This window comes from Trichomycterus rosablanca, chromosome 2 (genome assembly GCF_030014385.1).
Source record: "Trichomycterus rosablanca isolate fTriRos1 chromosome 2, fTriRos1.hap1, whole genome shotgun sequence".
Taxonomy (NCBI): Eukaryota; Metazoa; Chordata; class Actinopteri; order Siluriformes; family Trichomycteridae; genus Trichomycterus; species Trichomycterus rosablanca.
This window is the reverse complement of record NC_085989.1, coordinates 5446324-5466088: the sequence shown is the minus strand read 5'-3', so window position 1 is coordinate 5466088 and position 19765 is coordinate 5446324. Positions and strand designations below refer to the sequence as shown.

The 19765-nt window shown below is 40.8% G+C and overlaps 1 protein-coding gene across 1 annotated transcript in view; it reads left to right on the top strand.

Annotated features, from left to right (window-relative positions):
* The first annotated feature begins 1517 nt into the window (after positions 1–1517).
* Positions 1518–19765, top strand: part of runx1t1 (RUNX1 partner transcriptional co-repressor 1) — a 65313-nt gene continuing 47065 nt past the window's right edge. Inside the window, exon 1 of the mRNA XM_062989776.1 lies at positions 1518–1580. Coding sequence (XP_062845846.1) covers positions 1553–1580 — 28 coding nt within the window. The 5' untranslated portion in view covers positions 1518–1552. The remainder of the gene's footprint in view (positions 1581–19765) is intronic.

The following is a 19765-nucleotide window of genomic DNA, read 5'->3' as shown; positions in this document are numbered from 1 at the left end:
TTTACAGACAGACAGTGACCAGAGGCGACGACTGAACCCAGGTCTACATCACCCATAGTGCCATGCACCCAGTCCAGCAACTGAGCCGCCATGCCACCCTATGATGTGTGCGATGTTTACAGACAGACAGTGACCAGAGGCGACGACTGAACCCAGGTCTACATCACCCATAGTGCCATGCACCCAGTCCAGCAACTGAGCCGCCATGCCACCCTATGATGTGTGCGATGTTTACAGACAGACAGTGACCAGAGGCGACGACTGAACCCAGGTCTACATCACCCATAGTGCCATGCACCCAGTCCAGCAACTGAGCCACCATGCCACCCTATGATGTGTGTGGTGTTTACAGACAGACAGTGACCAGAGGTGACAACTGAACCCAGGTCTACATCACCCATGGTGCCATGCACCCAGTCCAGCAACTGAGCCGCCATGCCACCCTATGATGTGTGCGGTGTTTACAGACAGACAGTGACCAGAGGCGTCAACTGAACCCAGGTCTACATCACCCATAGTGCCATGCACCCAGTCCAGCAACTGAGCCACCATGCCACCCTATGATGTGTGCGGTGTTTACAGACAGACAGTGACCAGAGGCGTCAACTGAACCCAGGTCTACATCACCCATGGTGCCATGCACCCAGTCCAGCAACTGAGCCGCCATGCCACCCTATGATGTGTGCGGTGTTTACAGACAGACAGTGACCAGAGGCGTCAACTGAACCCAGGTCTACATCACCCATGGTGCCATGCACCCAGTCCAGCAACTGAGCCGCCATGCCACCCTATGATGTGTGCGGTGTTTACAGACAGACAGTGACCAGAGGCGTCAACTGAACTCAGGTCTACATCATGGTGCCATGCACCCAGTCCAGCAACTGAGCCGCCATGCCACCATATGATGTGTGCAGTCTGGTGATGATCCCCACTGGTTAATGATGCCCTCCTTACTCTCCAGATGCCCGCTCGCCCAGGTCACGCCCATCCCACTGACTCCGCCCACCGCGCACCTGGCTCTCTCTCACTCTCTCTCTTTTGCTCTCTCTCATCCTCTCTCTCTCTCTCTCTCTCTCTCTCTCACTCTCTTGCCCACTACAGGCTCTCCGTGGTTAAGTTCTGATCTGTACCGATTCAGTGCTGCACACACCGAGAGCGCAGAGTCTGATTCACACACTACACGCTTTATAGTATTCCAGCAGAACCGTGTACCGGTACCGGGTTTCTCCCCGAACTGTAAAGGACGTATTTTGCACCGGTCAGAACAAAACAAGCGCTTGTGAGAGCGGACTGTGGAAGCGGACTGTGGAAGCGGCAGCATCCTCCTCCTCCTTCTCCTCCTCTGACCGCGCTGGGAGAACCGGCATCGCCGCACCGCGCCGCGCTTTAAACCGACGCGTTTATCTCAGACGTGCGCGGACTAATAACGAGTGAGAATAAAACATACACGCTTCTGATGAAAGACTTATCGGACTTACTGGACTGAGAAATAATTTATTCATCGCATTTTCGAGCGGGGAATTAATTTGGTCCTCCTGAATAATCGTGACGCATGGTGGGAATTTCTGCCTCTTTTCAGTGTGAGTACGCATTGGGTGTTTGTTTGTTTTTATACAGTATTTCAATTATGATTGTCTTTGTTTTAATCATATCTGCATGTGTTCTATTCCCTTCTAATAACGAATTGATTGGATGCGCCTGCGCTTGTCTGTCTATTATTTCTTAACAATGATACCTCGTATTTATAACCCAGTGATATTTATTTACAATAGCATATTTATATTGTTATTATTTAATTTGGGCTGAATTTATATAATTAACTAGTTTCAATAATTTACCTTGCGTAGTAGCATCCTCATAGGAATGTCTTCTATATTCTGTACAGTTTATTTTATTGACTTAAGTCTTTATAAAGGCTGAAAAACAGTCTTATTTTTTTTTGGATAACAAAAAGGTAACAATTTGTTTAGTCTTTTAGTTTATTAATTTTAATGTCATGGATATAGGCTACTTAATTAAATACATTAAAATCATTCTAAAGTGAAACTCTAAGTGGAACAGTCAGTATGGAACGTCTGTGTGATGTGTGGAACACTGTGACTATGAGATTATAAAGGTCAGCTGTGTGGAATACTATTATTCAATCATGTAATGTACCGAACACTGTCATTATTAACATAAACAATCTAGGCTAAACACATCCTGATTGATATTATTGTCCTCTTTACCATAATTGAGTTTTTATCCTACTATATTAGGGACTCTGGTAGAACAGTAAACCAATGCCATATAGACACATAATGGTACAGTTTACTATAAAAATTATTTTTCTATATATGCAGAAATATCAGACACCCAACAGAAATCATGAATGACCTGTTCAAATAAATGCACAGATCCATTGGTAGATTATTGAATAATTGGGGGAAAAAAACAAGATAAAGTTACTACAGGCCTAAATAAATACAGAGAATAATAGTAAACGTATATATATATATATATATATATATACTGTATATATATATATATATATATATATATATATATATATATATATATATATATATGATTAATATATAATTATAACTAAAGCTTTTTACATATATGGCATTATGTCTATGTACATAGTGTTGGTGGTGTTAGTGGTGTAGTGTGGTGTCAGTAAAATAATTGAGGTGGGATGGAAACTGTTCTTAAGCCGACTGGTCCTGGCATGTATGCCCTTGTATCTCCTCCCAATCCATCAATTGTTTAATTTTCTTGGGTTGGATAAAGTAACTTCATAAAGATTTCAGATTAGATGGCATGAGTTGTTTTAATGCAACAGTAGGCACATCTGGTGTTTTGCTGTTTAGGGTGATATACTGTAGATACTCTTATTATACTCTTATTATTTGTCTTGGGTTGGTATCAGTTTTAAATATGATGTTGGTCAGAGCCACATGAATTTGAAGACACAACATTTATGTATTATCATATTTACTTTACTGCTTCATCCTGGACCAGACCACCTTCTGCATGTTTTGTTGAGGAGAGAGGAGACTACACTCACATTTTTACATCTTTGCATCTGGTAAAACTTACATTGCTGGCTCAAACACACTGACACATGGCCGTTCATATAAAATAATAATCCGTTATTTATTAAAATATTTTGCCGAGCACCTCAATGTTATAACATTTCATCCAATCAGACACGGAGCTTAGGTCATTTACATCAGTGAAGGAGATTATGAGCTCTCATTCTAAATCCTGTATTGCACCATCATCTGTGACGAAAGTATTAAAATAATTTCTATTATAAACTTGAATGCATTTTAGTTATGCATTCTTACTGAGTTAAACCTGAACAGCATGTTGATTTCAGTTCTCATATCCAGTATACAGGAAAGCTGATAGCTTAGAAGAATTCTCCCAACCAGCATCATGGTGTTTTAAATAAACAATAAATGATAAATGAGTACTTTATAATTAAAGTATTTTTACTATCTTCAGTAGCTTTTGTGTGACATGTTTGCATGTGGTTTTAGTTAAGTTTCACAGTGATCTGGTAAAATAAACTCCACCTGTGAGCACGCCAGCAAAGGGCACCAATTCATTTTCCAACAGAATCCTAGAATGACTGTGTGAATACTGCCTGTGTATATTTTTGCCATACAACTTGTACCTGCACTTTAACTTTGCACTCTTTAGTTGTCGATTATAAATCACAGAATTACTTTAAGGTCGTTGGAAGTGTTTGGTGGTCTGGTCTGAGGCGGCTTCAGGTGGATGCCGTGTAGAAGAAGCCTTTTAACAGCTTGTCGGGCTAAAACTGCTTGAATTAAATATTCTTTTATAGGCGATTTAAAGCTACATATTTGTTTATAATTTGTCTTTGTGGAAGAAACTGTACATTTATGTGCTGTTTAATTTCTTGCAATGTTTAATTACCTCAGTTTTTTTATGTTAGAAAATTACTAATTATCAGTGAAATTTGATCCAGTTTAACCACTTTGCATCATCTAATAAGCATTAATACATTGACATTGTCAATTAAGGTGTCTTCCTTTATTTGGGAACAGTCACATTTGGCTATTTGTACTATCATTAATGAAAATCAAATCATTTGTCAGAAAAGAGTTTTGTTTCCAGCTGATGTTAAAACTGATGCTTATCCAGGTACTTGAATGTCATTGTTCCAATTTTTCTTGATTTCACCATGCAAAATTATATTTGTTTTAAAGTTTGGCCATTACACAGCATTTTGTAATATTAAAAAAGTACAAACGTGACTGTTTTCCTTTTAAATTCTACATATTGTACAGCGTAGATCTGACAGCATGATGTACGATGCACTGCGCTGGTTCAATTAGTGCTGACTATAGCGAAGACTGTGAGCTTGATATTTCATTGATCATTACCTCACTGATGTCAATACTTGCTCTGCAACACATCTATTTCCTTAAAGACCAAGGGAGAGAAGGTAAAGAGAGGTTTAATTAAAGTCAATCTGAGAAGGGTTTACTCAAACATATGTGGACACCCTTTTAACAACTGAGCTTCAACCTTACAGTTCTTACAGTTGGATAAAATTAATTAGGCAAAATAAATAATATGTTTTCAAATTAATAATGCACTTTCAACCAGCGTGACTTTTCCACTGTGCAGAAAGTGAGATCCGTAGAGAAATGATTTGACAAAGCTTGTATGATGGATTTTTTAGTAGCATGCTACGAGCTTTGACCTTATCCCCATTAAAGATGGTTGGGATAAATTGGAGCATCAATTGTAAGCCAAGCTTGTTTACCTAACGCCAGTGCTGAATGGGATTAAAATTGAACAGACACATCTAAGTGTGGCCTTGGGAATAAGGGGGTCCAACTCCATACTGACAGCCATAGTTTAGCATCAGGATGAACTTAGGGTCATGATTAGATGTCAACATTGGTTTAGCCTTGTAATGTAGGTACACAGTACTGTTATCATAGACTTCTCTAAAAACTTTGAATTAAAATGTCTCTTCTATGTATTCAAGCGCAGTAATTCATACTTGAATCCTAAACAGCACAGGCAGTGTTCTTAATTCAAATACGTAGGTGGAAAGAGTTCCTGCAGATATTTGCTGTATGTATGGATCAGAATCAGAATCTTTATTATTCGACAAGTACCAGATGTACAAGGAATTTCTCTTGGTGTAGGTGTCAACATATATACAGTGTATCACAAAAGTGAGTACACCCCTCACATTTCTGCAGATATTTAAGTATATCTTTTCATGGGACAACACTGACAAAATGACACTTTGACACAATGAAAAGTAGTCTGTTTGCAGCTTATATAACAGTGTAAATTTATTCTTCCCTCAAAATAACTCAATATACAGCCATTAATGTCTAAACCACCGGCAACAAAAGTGAGTACACCCCTAAGAGACTACACCCCTAAATGTCCAAATTGAGCACTGCCTGTCATTTTCCCTCCAAAATGTCATGTGATTTGTTAGTGTTACTAGGTCTCAGGTGTGCATAGGGAGCAGGTGTGTTTAATTTAGTAGTACAGCTCTCACACTCTCTCATACTGGTCACTGAAAGTTCCAACATGGCACCTCATGGCAAAGAACTCTCTGAGGATCTTAAAAGACGAATTGTTGCGCTACATGAAGATGGCCAAGGCTACAAGAAGATTGCCAACACCCTGAAACTGAGCTGCAGCACAGTGGCCAAGATCATCCAGCGTTTTAAAAGAGCAGGGTCCACTCAGAACAGACCTCGCGTTGGTCGTCCAAAGAAGCTGAGTGCACGTGCTCAGCATCACATCCAACTGCTGTCTTTGAAAGATAGGCGCAGGAGTGCTGTCAGCATTGCTGCAGAGATTGAAAAGGTGGGGGGTCAGCCTGTCAGTGCTCAGACCATACGCCGCACACTACATCAAATTGGTCTGCATGGCTGTCACCCCAGAAGGAAGCCTCTCCTGAAGTCTCTACACAAGAAAGCCCGCAAACAGTTTGCTGAAGACATGTCAACAAAGGACATGGATTACTGGAACCATGTCCTATGGTCTGATGAGACCAAGATTAATTTGTTTGGTTCAGATGGTCTCAAGCATGTGTAGCGGTAATCAGGTGAGGAGTACAAAGATAAGTGTGTCATGCCTACAGTCAAGCATGGTGGTGGGAATGCCATGGTCTGGGGCTGCATGAGTGCAGCAGGTGTTGGGGAGTTACATTTCATTGAGGGACACATGAACTCCAATATGTACTGTGAAATACTGAAGCAGAGCATGATCCCCTCCCTCCGGAAACTGGGTCGCAGGGCAGTGTTCCAGCATGATAATGACCCCAAACACACCTCTAAGACGACCACTGCTTTATTGAAGAGGCTGAGGGTAAAGGTGATGGACTGGCCAAGCATGTCTCCAGACCTAAACCCAATAGAACATCTTTGGGGCATCCTCAAGCGGAAGGTGGAGGAGCGCAAAGTCTCGAATATCCGCCAGCTCCGTGATGTCGTCATGGAGGAGTGGAAAAGCATTCCAGTGGCAACCTGTGAAGCTCTGGTAAACTCCATGCCCAGGAGAGTTAAGGCAGTTCTGGGAAATAATGGTGGCCACACAAAATATTGACACTTCAGGAACTTTCACTAAGGGGTGTACTCACTTTTGTTGCCGGTGGTTTAGACATTAATGGCTGTATATTGAGTTATTTTGAGGGAAGAATAAATTTACACTGTTATATAAGCTGCACACAGACTACTTTTCATTGTGTCAAAGTGTCATTTTGTCAGTGTTGTCCCATGAAAAGATATACTTAAATATCTGCAGAAATGTGAGGGGTGTACTCACTTTTGTGATACACTGTACATCTAATTAAATAATAGAAAAAGAAACACTCTATATAAACATAGAATAAACAATAGAACTGTGAAATAGACAGTATAGCACCAGACAAAGATGTACAGTACAGTACTTCAAGGAAAAATTGTGAGATAGAGATTATTACGAGTAAGTAAGGTGCATATGTGCATTGAGTGCATAAGGGAAAAATGTGTGCAGCATGTATGATAAAATAAAATAATCCATAAAATAATCCATAAATAAAATAAAAGTGACTTATAAACAACTCATGCCAAATGCTAAATTGAACAACCTTGCCAAATAGTGTCTTTCCTATGTGGGGTCAAGTTTGATCATCAGCACTTTTCATTCATTAATTTAAATTCTAATAAACCTATAGTATTTTTACATGTTTTTATTTAATCATAAGTATACATATGGTACGTTTTTGTGTTTTCTGGCAGTAAGTCTGTTTGAACAGCACAAAAACAGGATAGGCTTGGTAAGGCAGATTAGAATCCCCATCTTGCCGAGGCCATCTGCACAGCCGCAGCCTTACACCTGTTCCCTTCTCCAACTCCCACTCATGCATGAAACCAGACAAGATTACAGCCTATTGACTGGAGGGTCAGGCCACCCTTAACTGCATATAAAACCTAGAAATACAGAATTATTATGTTCCATAAATTGTCTGGATCACTTTATGGTGCCTTAAAAATATCTAGTCTATTTTCAGACATTTGACTGCAAGACTGCCAACACATTTGATGTTTTCAAGATATTTGTGAATCACTTCACGGGGATAATTAGCCCATGTCTTTGTGAGGTCTATCAGTATGGCAGAGAGATGAAAAGGGAGTTGAGGGGTGGATACTTTTTTTCTAATACTGCATATGTGCATTAAAATAGCTACATTTATGTTATCCCTCACCTGCTAGGTGTGAGAACACCTGCCGGTGGTTAATTAGTGCGTTTCACGCAATGAAGTGCAGATGTTTTGGGCAGAAGCCAGGTATCATATCTGTGCAAGATGGGCCTTCATTTTTAGTGTCACACAGATTACAAAAATAAGCTGTTTACGTCTAGTGCTCTAATGCTTAGCTTGCTTAACATTTTGGCTTTTGTAGGATGCTGTCTGCTCAAGTTAAAATGTTGACAAGATGGATGGATGGATGGATGGATGGATGGATGGATGGATGGATGGATGGATGGATGGATGGATGGATGGATGGATGGATAGATAGATAGATAGATAGATAGATAGATAGATAGATAGATAGATAGATAGATAGATAGATAGATAGATAGATAGATATTTCATTAATCCTAAATGAAATTAAAGAAATTTAATTCTTTGCACTCAAAAGGTGCACAGATGAATATAATAAAAAATAAAAAAACATCATTATATATTTGTATATTCACCGCAGCGTCAGTGTGCTTCACATTAAACTGCAATGTTTTATTCTTTATATTTCTCGAGGTTTGTCATGTATGAGCCTCTTTATATTCATTGAGGGGCGTTCAGGGACTCGCTGACACACTCAACATTCGGCTGCAAGCGCATGGCTCAAAACCCTCTTTTTCACGCCGGCTGTCGATTGGCTTCAACATCACTTACAGCGAAGGGCAAGAAGATGAATTATTGATGCGCAAACCATCTCCTAGAAGCCTCGTTTCAGATCGATACCAGTTATTGATGGCCGACTAATATATCAACGAGAGGCGTTATAGAATTCCAACAGGTAGAGACATGCAGAATGAATTTAAAGCACCTAATCTAATGTGAATGCAGTATAGTCGCACTGCGGTGTGATCGCAAAAGGGTTTAGTCATTGTTTTTGCAGAAGTGCTCAGACTAAGTGAAAGGGTGTGTTGATTATTGGGGCTGGTTGAAACCCAATGGTGCTGGTCCCTCCATTTTTATTCCCTCCACTGGGGAGAAGGTATAGACTAAGAGCAGTATTAACTTTTTATTATTTTTATTCATAATAATTCATTTCCCAAACCTAACGCTTAATAAAACTCAATATTCTTGGTGTTCTGCTGATCTTGTGGTTTTATTCTCTGGATTCTAGATTAATTTTTGCTCAGTTTTAGTTTGCCTAATGCAATAACAACAGAAGTTGCCGTTTCTTGCAGGAATCTGACCCGGTGTGTATTTATTGTGAAGGTGAACGTCCTACCAAATGTTCTCAGAGACATAATGATTAATTAACACTTAATTAATTAACATATAGTAAACAAAACACCTTAAACATCCCTGTCAGTACAATTGACAACTTCAGTAAGTGGACTATGCAGGTGGAAAGTTCATGGAACCACAAATCGACCCAAACAAGTACAGAATGTGAGATTTCACAAGGTTTCACAATGTGTAAGGTATGAGGTAGGTTGTAGTCACTCAGAAAGGTTGCAGGATGACCTGAGAACAGTTGGAACAACAGTCACAGTTAACAGTAAGGACAGAACTGCACCAAAATCATCTTAGCTTTTATGTCCAACACCAATTGAAATCTGTGAAATTAAGCAAGGCACTGTTGCCTCACAGCAAGAAGGTCCTGGGTTCGATTCTCAGGTGGGGCGGTCTGGGTCCTTTCTTTGTGTAGTTTGCATGTTCTCCCCGTGTCTGCGTGGGTTTCCTCTGGGTGCTCCAGTTTCCTTCCACAGTCCAAAAACATGCAGTCAGGTTAACTAAAGACACTGAATTGCCCTATAAGTCAATGGGTGTGTGTGTATTTATAAGTCTGTGTCTGCCCTGCGATGGACTGTTGCCCTGTCCAGGGTGTTACTGTGTGCCTTGCGCCCATTGAAAAGCTGGGATAGGCTCCATAAAAATGAAGGGACCAGCACTGTTGGGTTTTAACCAGCCCAAATAATCAACACATCCTTTCACTTAGTCTAAGTATTTCTGCAAAAACAATGACTAAACCCAATTACACCGCACATAAGGCATTAACAATAGATTAGGTGTTAGCCATGCAAATGAGGGTTAAGGGTCTTGCTCAGGGGCACAACACTGGAAACTTGGTGGTGATGGGGCATGAATCAGCAACCTTCCAATCAACAGTCCAGTACCATAACCACTGTGCTACCACTGCCATTTCCTAAACAAGCATGTTTTCTGGATGTATGAAGCATCGACCCGGGTTAACCAAACAGCCAGAGCTCCAGCTGACAGGTGTCTAAGCCTCCAGCTTTCTTTCACCACCTTTCTCTTTCTCTAGCCATCTTTCGCTCTGCCTCCCTCACTTACCCCCATGCTGTCTCCTTTTCCTGTTAATCAAACACTCGCTTGCCAATTAACGAGTCGTTCCCTTCCCCTTTCGTATCCTGACATGAGCTCTCACACTTCTGCACTCGCGTTTCCACACAATCTCTCTCGCCTAGTCACACAGACCTGAAACCATCTCCTCATCCTCCTCTCTCTTTCTGCATCTCAGTCTCTCGCTCTCGTTCTCTTTCTTTCTCTCTCTCTCTGTATTTATATTCCTGCCTCCATCTGGACTGGGCTGATATTGTAATCGCCGTAATGCACATTGCCTTCCCCTCCAACTTGCACACAATGTGCCATCCTGACAACCCCCCCTCGTCGTGTGTGTGTGTGTGTTTTTTCTTTTTCTGATAAGCCAGGGATGTGCGTTTAATGAATACAAAAGCCGCACACACCTCCGGCAGCTAATGTTATTGAATAGGTGCTTTTCATTGATGCAGAACAGGGACGATGGTGCCAGCAGTGAAGATGTAACCCTTTATCTCACACCTCTGTTTTCCCAGTGCTGAATTTACATTTAGAGATTAGAAATAAAAAGGTAGAAAAGTCTCATGGTGGTGGGAGTGTTAGTGTGCGGGCGTGTAAACGTGTCGGAGGCAGGAATTTGGGGCGAGGATGATGGAGCTTATGAGAAAGGGCAGACAGAAAAATCTTTGCCTGTAATGACTGGCACAAAACTAGGGGTTTGTCCAAATTGGCACCTTATTTGAAGAAGAAAACTAAAAGCTGTTGTCTTTTTTTTCATTTTATGTATGCATTTTCTCCCAATTTAGCGTAGTCAATTTGTCTAACGCTGCTGGGGGATCCCTGGTTGCAGTGAAGGAGTGTATATTGCTGCTCACACCTCGGAACCCTTTTTCACCCATGCATTCTGCACAGGTGCCTCTCTATCTGCTAATCAAGGTCCTTGCACAGCATTTGAAGACCCCACCCACATAGTCCGGTCATCCCTCCCTGCAGGCACTTTCAATTATGCCCGCTAGATGGCACCCAGCCAACCGGTGGCAACCGAGGAGTTCAAAATCTCGGTGCTGGTGTGCTAGCAGAACATCCTGCTGTGCTCCCTGTGTGCCCTGTTGGTCTTTTTTGTACAATTTACACAGTATAGTTATTAATTTGGCGGATGGTTTTGTAAATTATGCTAGCCCAGTTGTAGAGGGACTGCCAAGTTGTCACTGTTGGGCCCCTGAGCAAGGCCCCTACCCTCAATTGTTCATATTGTATTCAGTCAATTGTAAGTCACTTTGGATAAAAGGAAACTTGCTATATAGGGTTCGAATCCCCAGCAGTGGTAACGGCAGGTTGGGCATCTACATGGGGGGTGGCTGAGGCCCCATGTGTGTTACTGCGTTGTTCCCAGTGATTCCAGGATTAGCGGACCTGCCATGACCTACAAACTGTATGTTGGTCAGATCTAATCAAAAAAGACTAAAAAACAGGTGTTGTTTAAATTGTTGTATATTACTCCCAGGGTGATAAAAAGCTGTTTTCTAAATTAGTACAACATAAATCAGTCAGTTCTACAACTAGTTACATAGACCAATACAGTTTTACAGATCAGCTGTTTTCCATACAGCGCTCCAGACAAGGTCCCCAGATGCACTGGATTTGGCTACCAGCAAACGTTTTTTACTGTATAATATTAAACATTTATTAATAGAATCAGTTATTTACACTGCCAAGATCTTCACTGTAATTCAAGATTCATTCCTAAACTCTGGTCTAAACAATCTGCTTCATCTCTCGTTCAACTGTTGGCGTTTTTGCTTGCTAACATGACGGCACATTTCTATTGTATACCGTCTCAGTGTGCTGTTGTGTTAAAACGATCTCTTCAGTCTATCATGGGGAGATAATGGCGAGTAATTCTCCATTCATTTCAAACACTTTGAATGCGCCGGGGGTCCCGCTCCTTTCAGTGGCTGCATTTCTTTACCAAAATAAAGGTGCTGAAAAGGCAAGGTTCATCCCTCTCTCGTGCGCTTCTTTTTACCGCCTGTTTTCTGCCTCTGCCGCTTTATGAATCGGCTCTGCTGAAAAATAATTGACACTGGGCATTCTTCTCGGGTGGCACCCGCTGATCGCTGGCAACAACACAATTTCGCTGCGTGCTGAGCCAGTGAGCGGGAAATCACTGCGATTTCTCTGGACTCGGAGACATACAGGGTTTGGAAATGAATGAGAGTGAAAGGCAGAGCTGAAGTGGGGTGAAGGAAGGAATAAAAAGATGGAATGAGTTCCTCTCTATAAGAGAGGTATAGAATAGATCCATTTTCAACCATTCTGATGACAAAAAGATACATGCCAATGAGAATCACTACAGCAAGTTTAATATTTACATTTTCAGCATTTAGCAGACATTCTTATCCAAAGTGACTTACAGTACTGAGACAGTATACTGTCCAAGCAATTGAAGGTTAAGGGCCTTGCTCAAGGGCCCAACAGTGGCAGCCTGGCAGTGGTGGGGTTTGAACCGGTGACCTTTCAATTACTAGCCCAGTTCCTTAACCACTAAGCTACTACTGATCCGCAGTATAAAATGCTTATTAATTAATAATTATTAATTATAATTATACACCGACAAGGCATAACATTATGACACTGATTATCTCAGGTAAAGTGAATAACACTGATTTATCTCTTGATCACGGCACCTGTTAGTGGGTGGGAAATATTAGGCAGCAAGTGAACACGCACGTGGGGGGGCGAAGGCTGGCCCGTGTGTTCCGATTCAACAGACGAGCTACTGTAGCTCAAATTGCTGAAGAAGTTAATGCTGGTTCTGATAGAAAAGTGTCAGAATACACAGTGCATCACAGCTGCAAAGCTGGTTTGGCAGCAAAAGGGGGACCAACACAATATTAGAAAGGGGGTCATAATGTTATGCCTGATCAGTGTATATATTTTCTAATATTAATATTTTCTAGGTTTCTAACCTTTATTCTAAGCAGCGACCTGACAAATAATATTTTTGACATCCTTGGCTATGTGAAGATTGTTATTTTTAGTTCAATTCCCATATTTTTATAATGCAGTTTAAAAATATTATAATAACATATAACAGAGTCTATAATCTAGAGAAAGTAGTAACAAAAAATAGATTTAGTTTAAGGTCAATGTCATTTTTAATGATTTTCATTATTTCATCCAATGCTGACCAAGTTCGTCTGTCTGAACGATGGTGAAAACGATTGTACATGACTAGTGTTTTTATCAAGATCCATCAGTGATGGACACACTTCTATCCATCCTTCTTCCTCTAATCTTCCCCTCTTGCACGGGCAGTAATTGACTGAATATGTCAATATGTGAAGTGAAAACACGGGGCCTACTGTCTCGGTGTATTGATTCAGAGCTCTTGAAGGAATCAACCTCGGGGGCTTAAAACAAATCTTAATTATGCTCCTTTTAACTGGGCCGTAGAGGCCGACCTTTTATAAAACGCTCTGAAATCCATAGATCAAATTTAATAGATGGCACATGAATCAAGGAGCAGAGTAGTCTTGCATAGTCAAAGACGCCAGTGAGGAAAACAAAAAATTACACACTTGTATAATGAAGAGGTCAGGGATAGCTGGACCTGTAAGGTTTAACTATTTAGACATACACTTGTTGCTTCATTTTGAAATATGTCCTCATACTTTATTTATTTACTTTATTTTTTTGCATTTTCCTCCCAATCTAGTCGTATTTTTACCCATTTACATTTACATATTCGGCATTTAGCAGACGCTTTTATCCAAAGCGACTTGCAGTATACAATCTAAGCAATTAAGGCTTAAGGGCCTTGCTCAAGGGCCCAACAGTGGCAACCTGGCAGTGGTGGGGGCTTGAACCAGCGATCTTCTGATTACTAGTTCAGTACCTTGACTGCTGGGCTATCACTGCCCTCCCTCTCTTGTCTTACCCGATTGTGTTACGCTTCCCCTTTACTGACGTTGACCTCCACTCCTGACTGAGGAGAGCCGTGACTAACACACGCCCCCTCCGACACGTGAGCAGTAGCCGACTGTATCTTTTTACCTGCACGAGGTGAGTTCATATGTGGATCAGCTTTGAGTACAGAGAAACACACATTGATCCACAATCCACCAGTCAGCCAGCATAGTTCGTAATTGCACCAGTTGGAATGAGGAATCCCCTACCGGCACCCTCCCTGCGAACAAGTCAGTTATTGTTTGTATAGGCGCCCAGCATGCCGGTAGCAGAGCTGAGATTCAAACCGTCGAGTTCTACCGCTGTATCCCCTTATACTTCATTTAAATTGTATTCAAACATGAAACACTAATACTTTTATACAAAGCATCTGCAACACACACTAACTGAGTCTCCTCTTAGATGACAGCCAGCAATCTGTGAGAGTAAATGTTAGCATCTGTTTCCTCCTTGACATGTCAAGCCAGCCACCATCTTTTAGTAGTCGGGTGATTGCTGTACTGTTGCACAATTATCTCAAATGTTTAGATTTATTGCAAAGCCCAGATCGAAAAAGAAAAAACAAAACATCCATTTTAAGAATCACTGCTGCAAAATCAACCATAGTTCATAACTATTACATAAAAAGGTCACAAGATCCTGGCAGGACTGTAAAGTAAATTCAATAGAGACTCAACTCACTATCAGAGTAGCTGCTTGTAAAGAATCATTTTCTTGCTTCTACATTTCCAGTGATTCTGCAGACTGGATTTATTGTTGAAAACCTGCTGACCGGCGGCTTTTCCTCAGCGAGGAACGCTATGGATGAACTCTAAATGCCTGTGGTATGGATTTGTGGTATGGAGTGCTATTTCATGCCCTTGCGATCCCTCTCTTGATTTATTTCTTCCAAAATACATTTCGGTGCCAGCGTTGAAACGACTGCAGATTGTGGCGGAGTCAAGATTAAGACCATAACCTGAGTACAGAAGGGCTTCACATGGAGCATTAAACGGGCCTGGAATATAAATCTGTCTCACCTTATAAGGTCAGAAATGTTTTAAGTTGTTGCGGGGTGTTTTTACACGCGCCAGTAATCGCACTGCCATCCGTCTTTACGTCTCTGTATCAACATCTGGTTTCATGTGCTATACTTCAGTAACAAGTATTCTTTTATAGGACGAGCGTTTCCAGCTCTGCTAGTGCTATTAGCCGAGCCTCGACTGCCGCTCCACATGTGCTTGCCATTTTTCCGTACCGTTTACAAAATGTAATAACTTTTTCAGTAAAACTGAGTGTGTATCAGCGTGGGTGTTTCTTCTTTCTTTTCCAATAAACTTTGCACTGGCATTGATATTCTTTAAGTCAATGAATTAATTACAGGCTCTTAGAATGTCTGGATGAGTCTGTTTCAGGTCTCTTACCTCCTTTTAGCTCTCAATGGTAATTTGCTGTTTCCTCTTTGACATTATTTAAGTACTGTCAAATTCACTGCTGCTCAGGGGGAGCTGATAGGGGTGTAGCTGCAGTGATGCTTTTTGTAATTATACCATTTGTGTTTTTTACATTTACGTTTACATTTTTGGCATTTAGCAGACACCTTTATCCAAAGCGATTTACAGTACTGTGACAGTATACAGTCTAAGCAGTTGTGGTGGGGCTTGAACCAGTGACCTTCTGATTACTAGTCCAGTACCTTAACCGCGAGGCTACAACGTCCCTTTATTTTATCACTCTTACCCTAAGCTACTACTCTCTGTAACCTGTCCAACTGCCATACCCAAGTTGGAAGGTGCAGTTCTCTTTAAACTGCACTTTAAAGTAGTCTCTGCGCCTAATCAAACGTTACTTGCTGCTAATGGGGAGGTTCTTGATAAGTGGACTTTGAACTCAGTTTGAGTCTTTTGACTCTTTGATTGTTTGTTTACCTTATATGTCTGGCTGAAGATCAAACTTAATGATCTGCCTGGCTTCTCCTGCTGACCTTTTTGCTAGTTTTTGATTAGTTCTGGTTTCTGGGGGGCCCAACAGTAAATATTGGTGTCATTCCTGTTTAGCAACTGTCACAGGAATCAATTCTCAACTTGTTGTTTAGTCCAGTGGTTGCTATGACCTGATCATACTTAGACATACGTAGTTACCATCCAGCTCTGCCTTCTTCAACAATCAGTTTGTTTTGGTTTAGAGGTAATTCTCATAAAACAAAATTAATGTGGAGGAGAAATTGTACAGTCCCACACTAAACTTATAACGAGACTCTGGCCCTGTTCTGTCTTCAGACCGATCAGTGGTGTATTTTTTACCACGGCGTGTGGAGGTGACTATGACACATCTGCCTGCTGAATGCCAGTTAGTAGATGAAGTGCAGCCTAAAGAGACAAAAGCATTTAGCACCCACGGGCTCCAGGTTATCGCCTTTAACACCGGGCATGAACTGAAAAGTTAACGGCTGATTAGAGACTGAAGAGACTTACACGCTTATTAAGATCCTTTAGCTCTTGCTCCGAGCTCGACTCTGAAAGGCCTTCTGCGTCAGCTGAGTACCGGAGGCGCTTGTGTTTGTGTTTGTTTGTGTGTATGTGATGGATTAGAGCTATAAATGTAGTTCGGTTTATCTATGCTTGGCACAGTATTTTCCCTCCCTGTAGGATTTGGGGGCCTGAAGAGGAGGGATGAGACAAGAATGGCTTCATTCAAAACAACTGTTTGTGCACAATTAGCATATGAAAGGAGGCTTACAGTCGGGCAGATCTGCACACTTGTCTTCAATTATTTATCTGCATTCAGTGTGGAGAGAGAGAGGGGCCGATAGAGGGGAGGAGGGCTCCTCAATGCCATGAAAGGGAAAGCGGCGGACCTCTGGGAACGCACTATCACACATGATGAGATGGAAATAGAGTTAAGCTGGCCAAGTGGATTAGGAGTGGACTAGGAGTCAACTATGGCAAAGGAAAAAAAATCAGACAAGGAGTTCTGAGAGCATTTAAACCTTTTTATTATCAGCAGAACTTGAATTAGAAAGTCTATGATTCTGCTTAAACCAGAAAAAGTAAAACACTTGGCATGGCAAGTCAAGGCTGAATTGTTAATTGCACCAAAATGACATTTTTTTGTTATGAAATTGTTCATGTCTGTTTTTAAAGGCGACACACATTTTCAGTGTGACTTTGATTGAGGGTCTGATTTTTAGTCACATCCATTTTTTATTTTGGGAATGTCTTATAATAAGAAACTGTCCATAAAATACAGTTATATGGATTTAAAAAATCATCGTGGCCTCAAAAATCAGTTCAAAAATCAAACAACTGGCACGAGATGTATGCAAATATAAATGCATGAATGCATGTATTGGCACATGGCTTTTTAGCAAGCATAAATAAGAAGGTTGAATTTGCTTGTTAAGACATGTTAGCTTAAGCTAAATACAGCTAGCTTTGACCAAAAAACCCACCCCCTTAAAATGTATTCTTTAAAACACGTGTCAAATCCGGCCCGCCACGTCATTTTATGTGGCCCGCAAGAGCTTCAAAGACGTATGATTGTCTTAAAATACTCTGTAAAATCGTACATAAACTGCATCTCCCACAATGCATGCCAATTTTGTGACCCGCAAAGTGACCGCATTCCGCCACTAGATGGCAGTGTTTCTACATCAGCATTTAACTGAGGCTGTTTTCCAACAAGTGATGTTGAGAAATATTTAAAAAATTTTCCAAAATGTACAAGAAGAGAAAATTAAAGCAGAAGGAAGGAAATTAAATGAAAGCTGGGAAAGTGAATACAAGTTTGTGCTTCATAAAGAAAAAACGGTATGTCTCTTGTGTTATGAGGCTGTGTATATGGTAAAGGAGTACAATATAAATGTACTGTATATATACATTATCCTTTGGGGGACACAATAATGCAGATGTGGCTCTCAGTGAAAATGAGTTTGACACCCCTGCTTTAAAACAAGCACCTAGCCCTAACTCCAAATAGAGCAATGCACAAAACCAAAGATAAAAATGAACGATAAATTTAATATAGACACATTTATTTAGGTGTTGGACTCTGTAGTACTGGCTACAAATACAAAAATATCAAGTCAGATCTAGAATGGACACAGCAGAGGAAACTAGAGCAAGAGAAGAACAACTCCACACCAGGGTAAGAGAGAGAAAAAAGGTTAAAGGGAGACAGAAAGAGTTATCGAATTGACATCCAACTGCTGTGCCAGAAACCAGAGAAGTAAAGCAGCAGACAGCCGAGCAGAGGAGGAATGGGAAAACCAGCAGTGGAACCCAAAATCTATGGGATCAAATCATCTCAAATTTACATGTGGGTTGGTTTCTTAGATTTACCAGGCCAGTTGTGGTTGTATATCCATATTCAGAAGCGTAATGTATTTTTAAGATGCCCTTCCTGGAGTTGTGCAAGATTGTAACTTTTGCTGGATTTAACAGATTTACGTTTATGGGATTATGTCGAGCAAAGAAAATAATTTATGTTATAGATGTTTATTAGTGGTAGGTGATATGCTGATATGATGAAAATATTGTAATAACATTATGCTCTTTGGTGAGTGTTGTCTTTTGCTGTAGTAAGTATAACCTTAATAACACTGAAGAGTACTTAAAGGTATGGTGCTATATGAACTGAATAGAGATGTATTATTTGTTTCTACACCGATCAGCCATAACATTAAAACCACCTCCTTGTTTCTACACTCACTGTCCATTTTATCAGCTCCACTTACTTTGTAGTTCTACAATTACTGACTGTAGTCCATCTGTTTCTCTGCATGCTTTGTTGGCCCCCTTTCACTTCACCACAATAGGTGGTGGATGATTTTCAGCACTGCAGTGACAATGACATGGTGGTGGTGTGTTAGTGTGTGTTGTGCTGGTATGAGTGGATCAGACACAGCAGCGCTGATGGAGTTTTTAAACACCTCACTGTCACTGCCGGACTGAGAATAGTCCACCAACCAAAAATATATCCAGCCAACAGCGCCCCGTGGGCAGCGTCCTGTGACCACTGATGAAGGTCTAGAAGATGACCAACTTAAACAGCAGCAATAGATGAGCGATCGTCTCTGACTTTACATCTACAAGGTGGATCAACTAGGTAGGAGTGTCTAATAGAAACTCATACTACATATTTACAAGCATATGCCTTTTTAAAAATTTATAATTGAATATGTCTTTTTGCAATGAATATGCAATGAGTGGCCATAAGCTGGTGGTGGCCTCAGAGTGTTTCAAAAACCTGTAATATCTACATAGTTCCTTACATTTTTGTCTCTATATTCCATTATTAGCGTTAGCTGAGCCCCAAAGTGTTGTTTTAGCAGACAGCAGTGCTAATAGTACACGTGCTAGGAGAAAACATGCTATTTTATGAGACAGTAATGAAGCATTCAGATTTGGGCTGAACATCTACAGTATCTCTACTGCCAATCCAGAAAATTCTTTCTAGCTTTCTAACTTATATGTTATTTTTATTTTGTTCTGCCTTGCTCAAATATGGAAGTTAACTTTAATTAATGTGTAGCACACACAACAGGGCGCTCAGCATCACCATGGATCTCGAGTGCCGAGTTGTCATAGCAACAGCAGCAGGCCAGATGTCCAGTTCCTGGGGTCAGTGGACCTTTACTTCCAATTCTTTAGAGACATTGTTTATCCATTAGTTTGTGTTTGGAAAAGTGAATAGAATTGTCAAAAATATAAGGACACGCCCATCTGTAAAAGATACATTGATTATAATAGATGACTAGGTTCT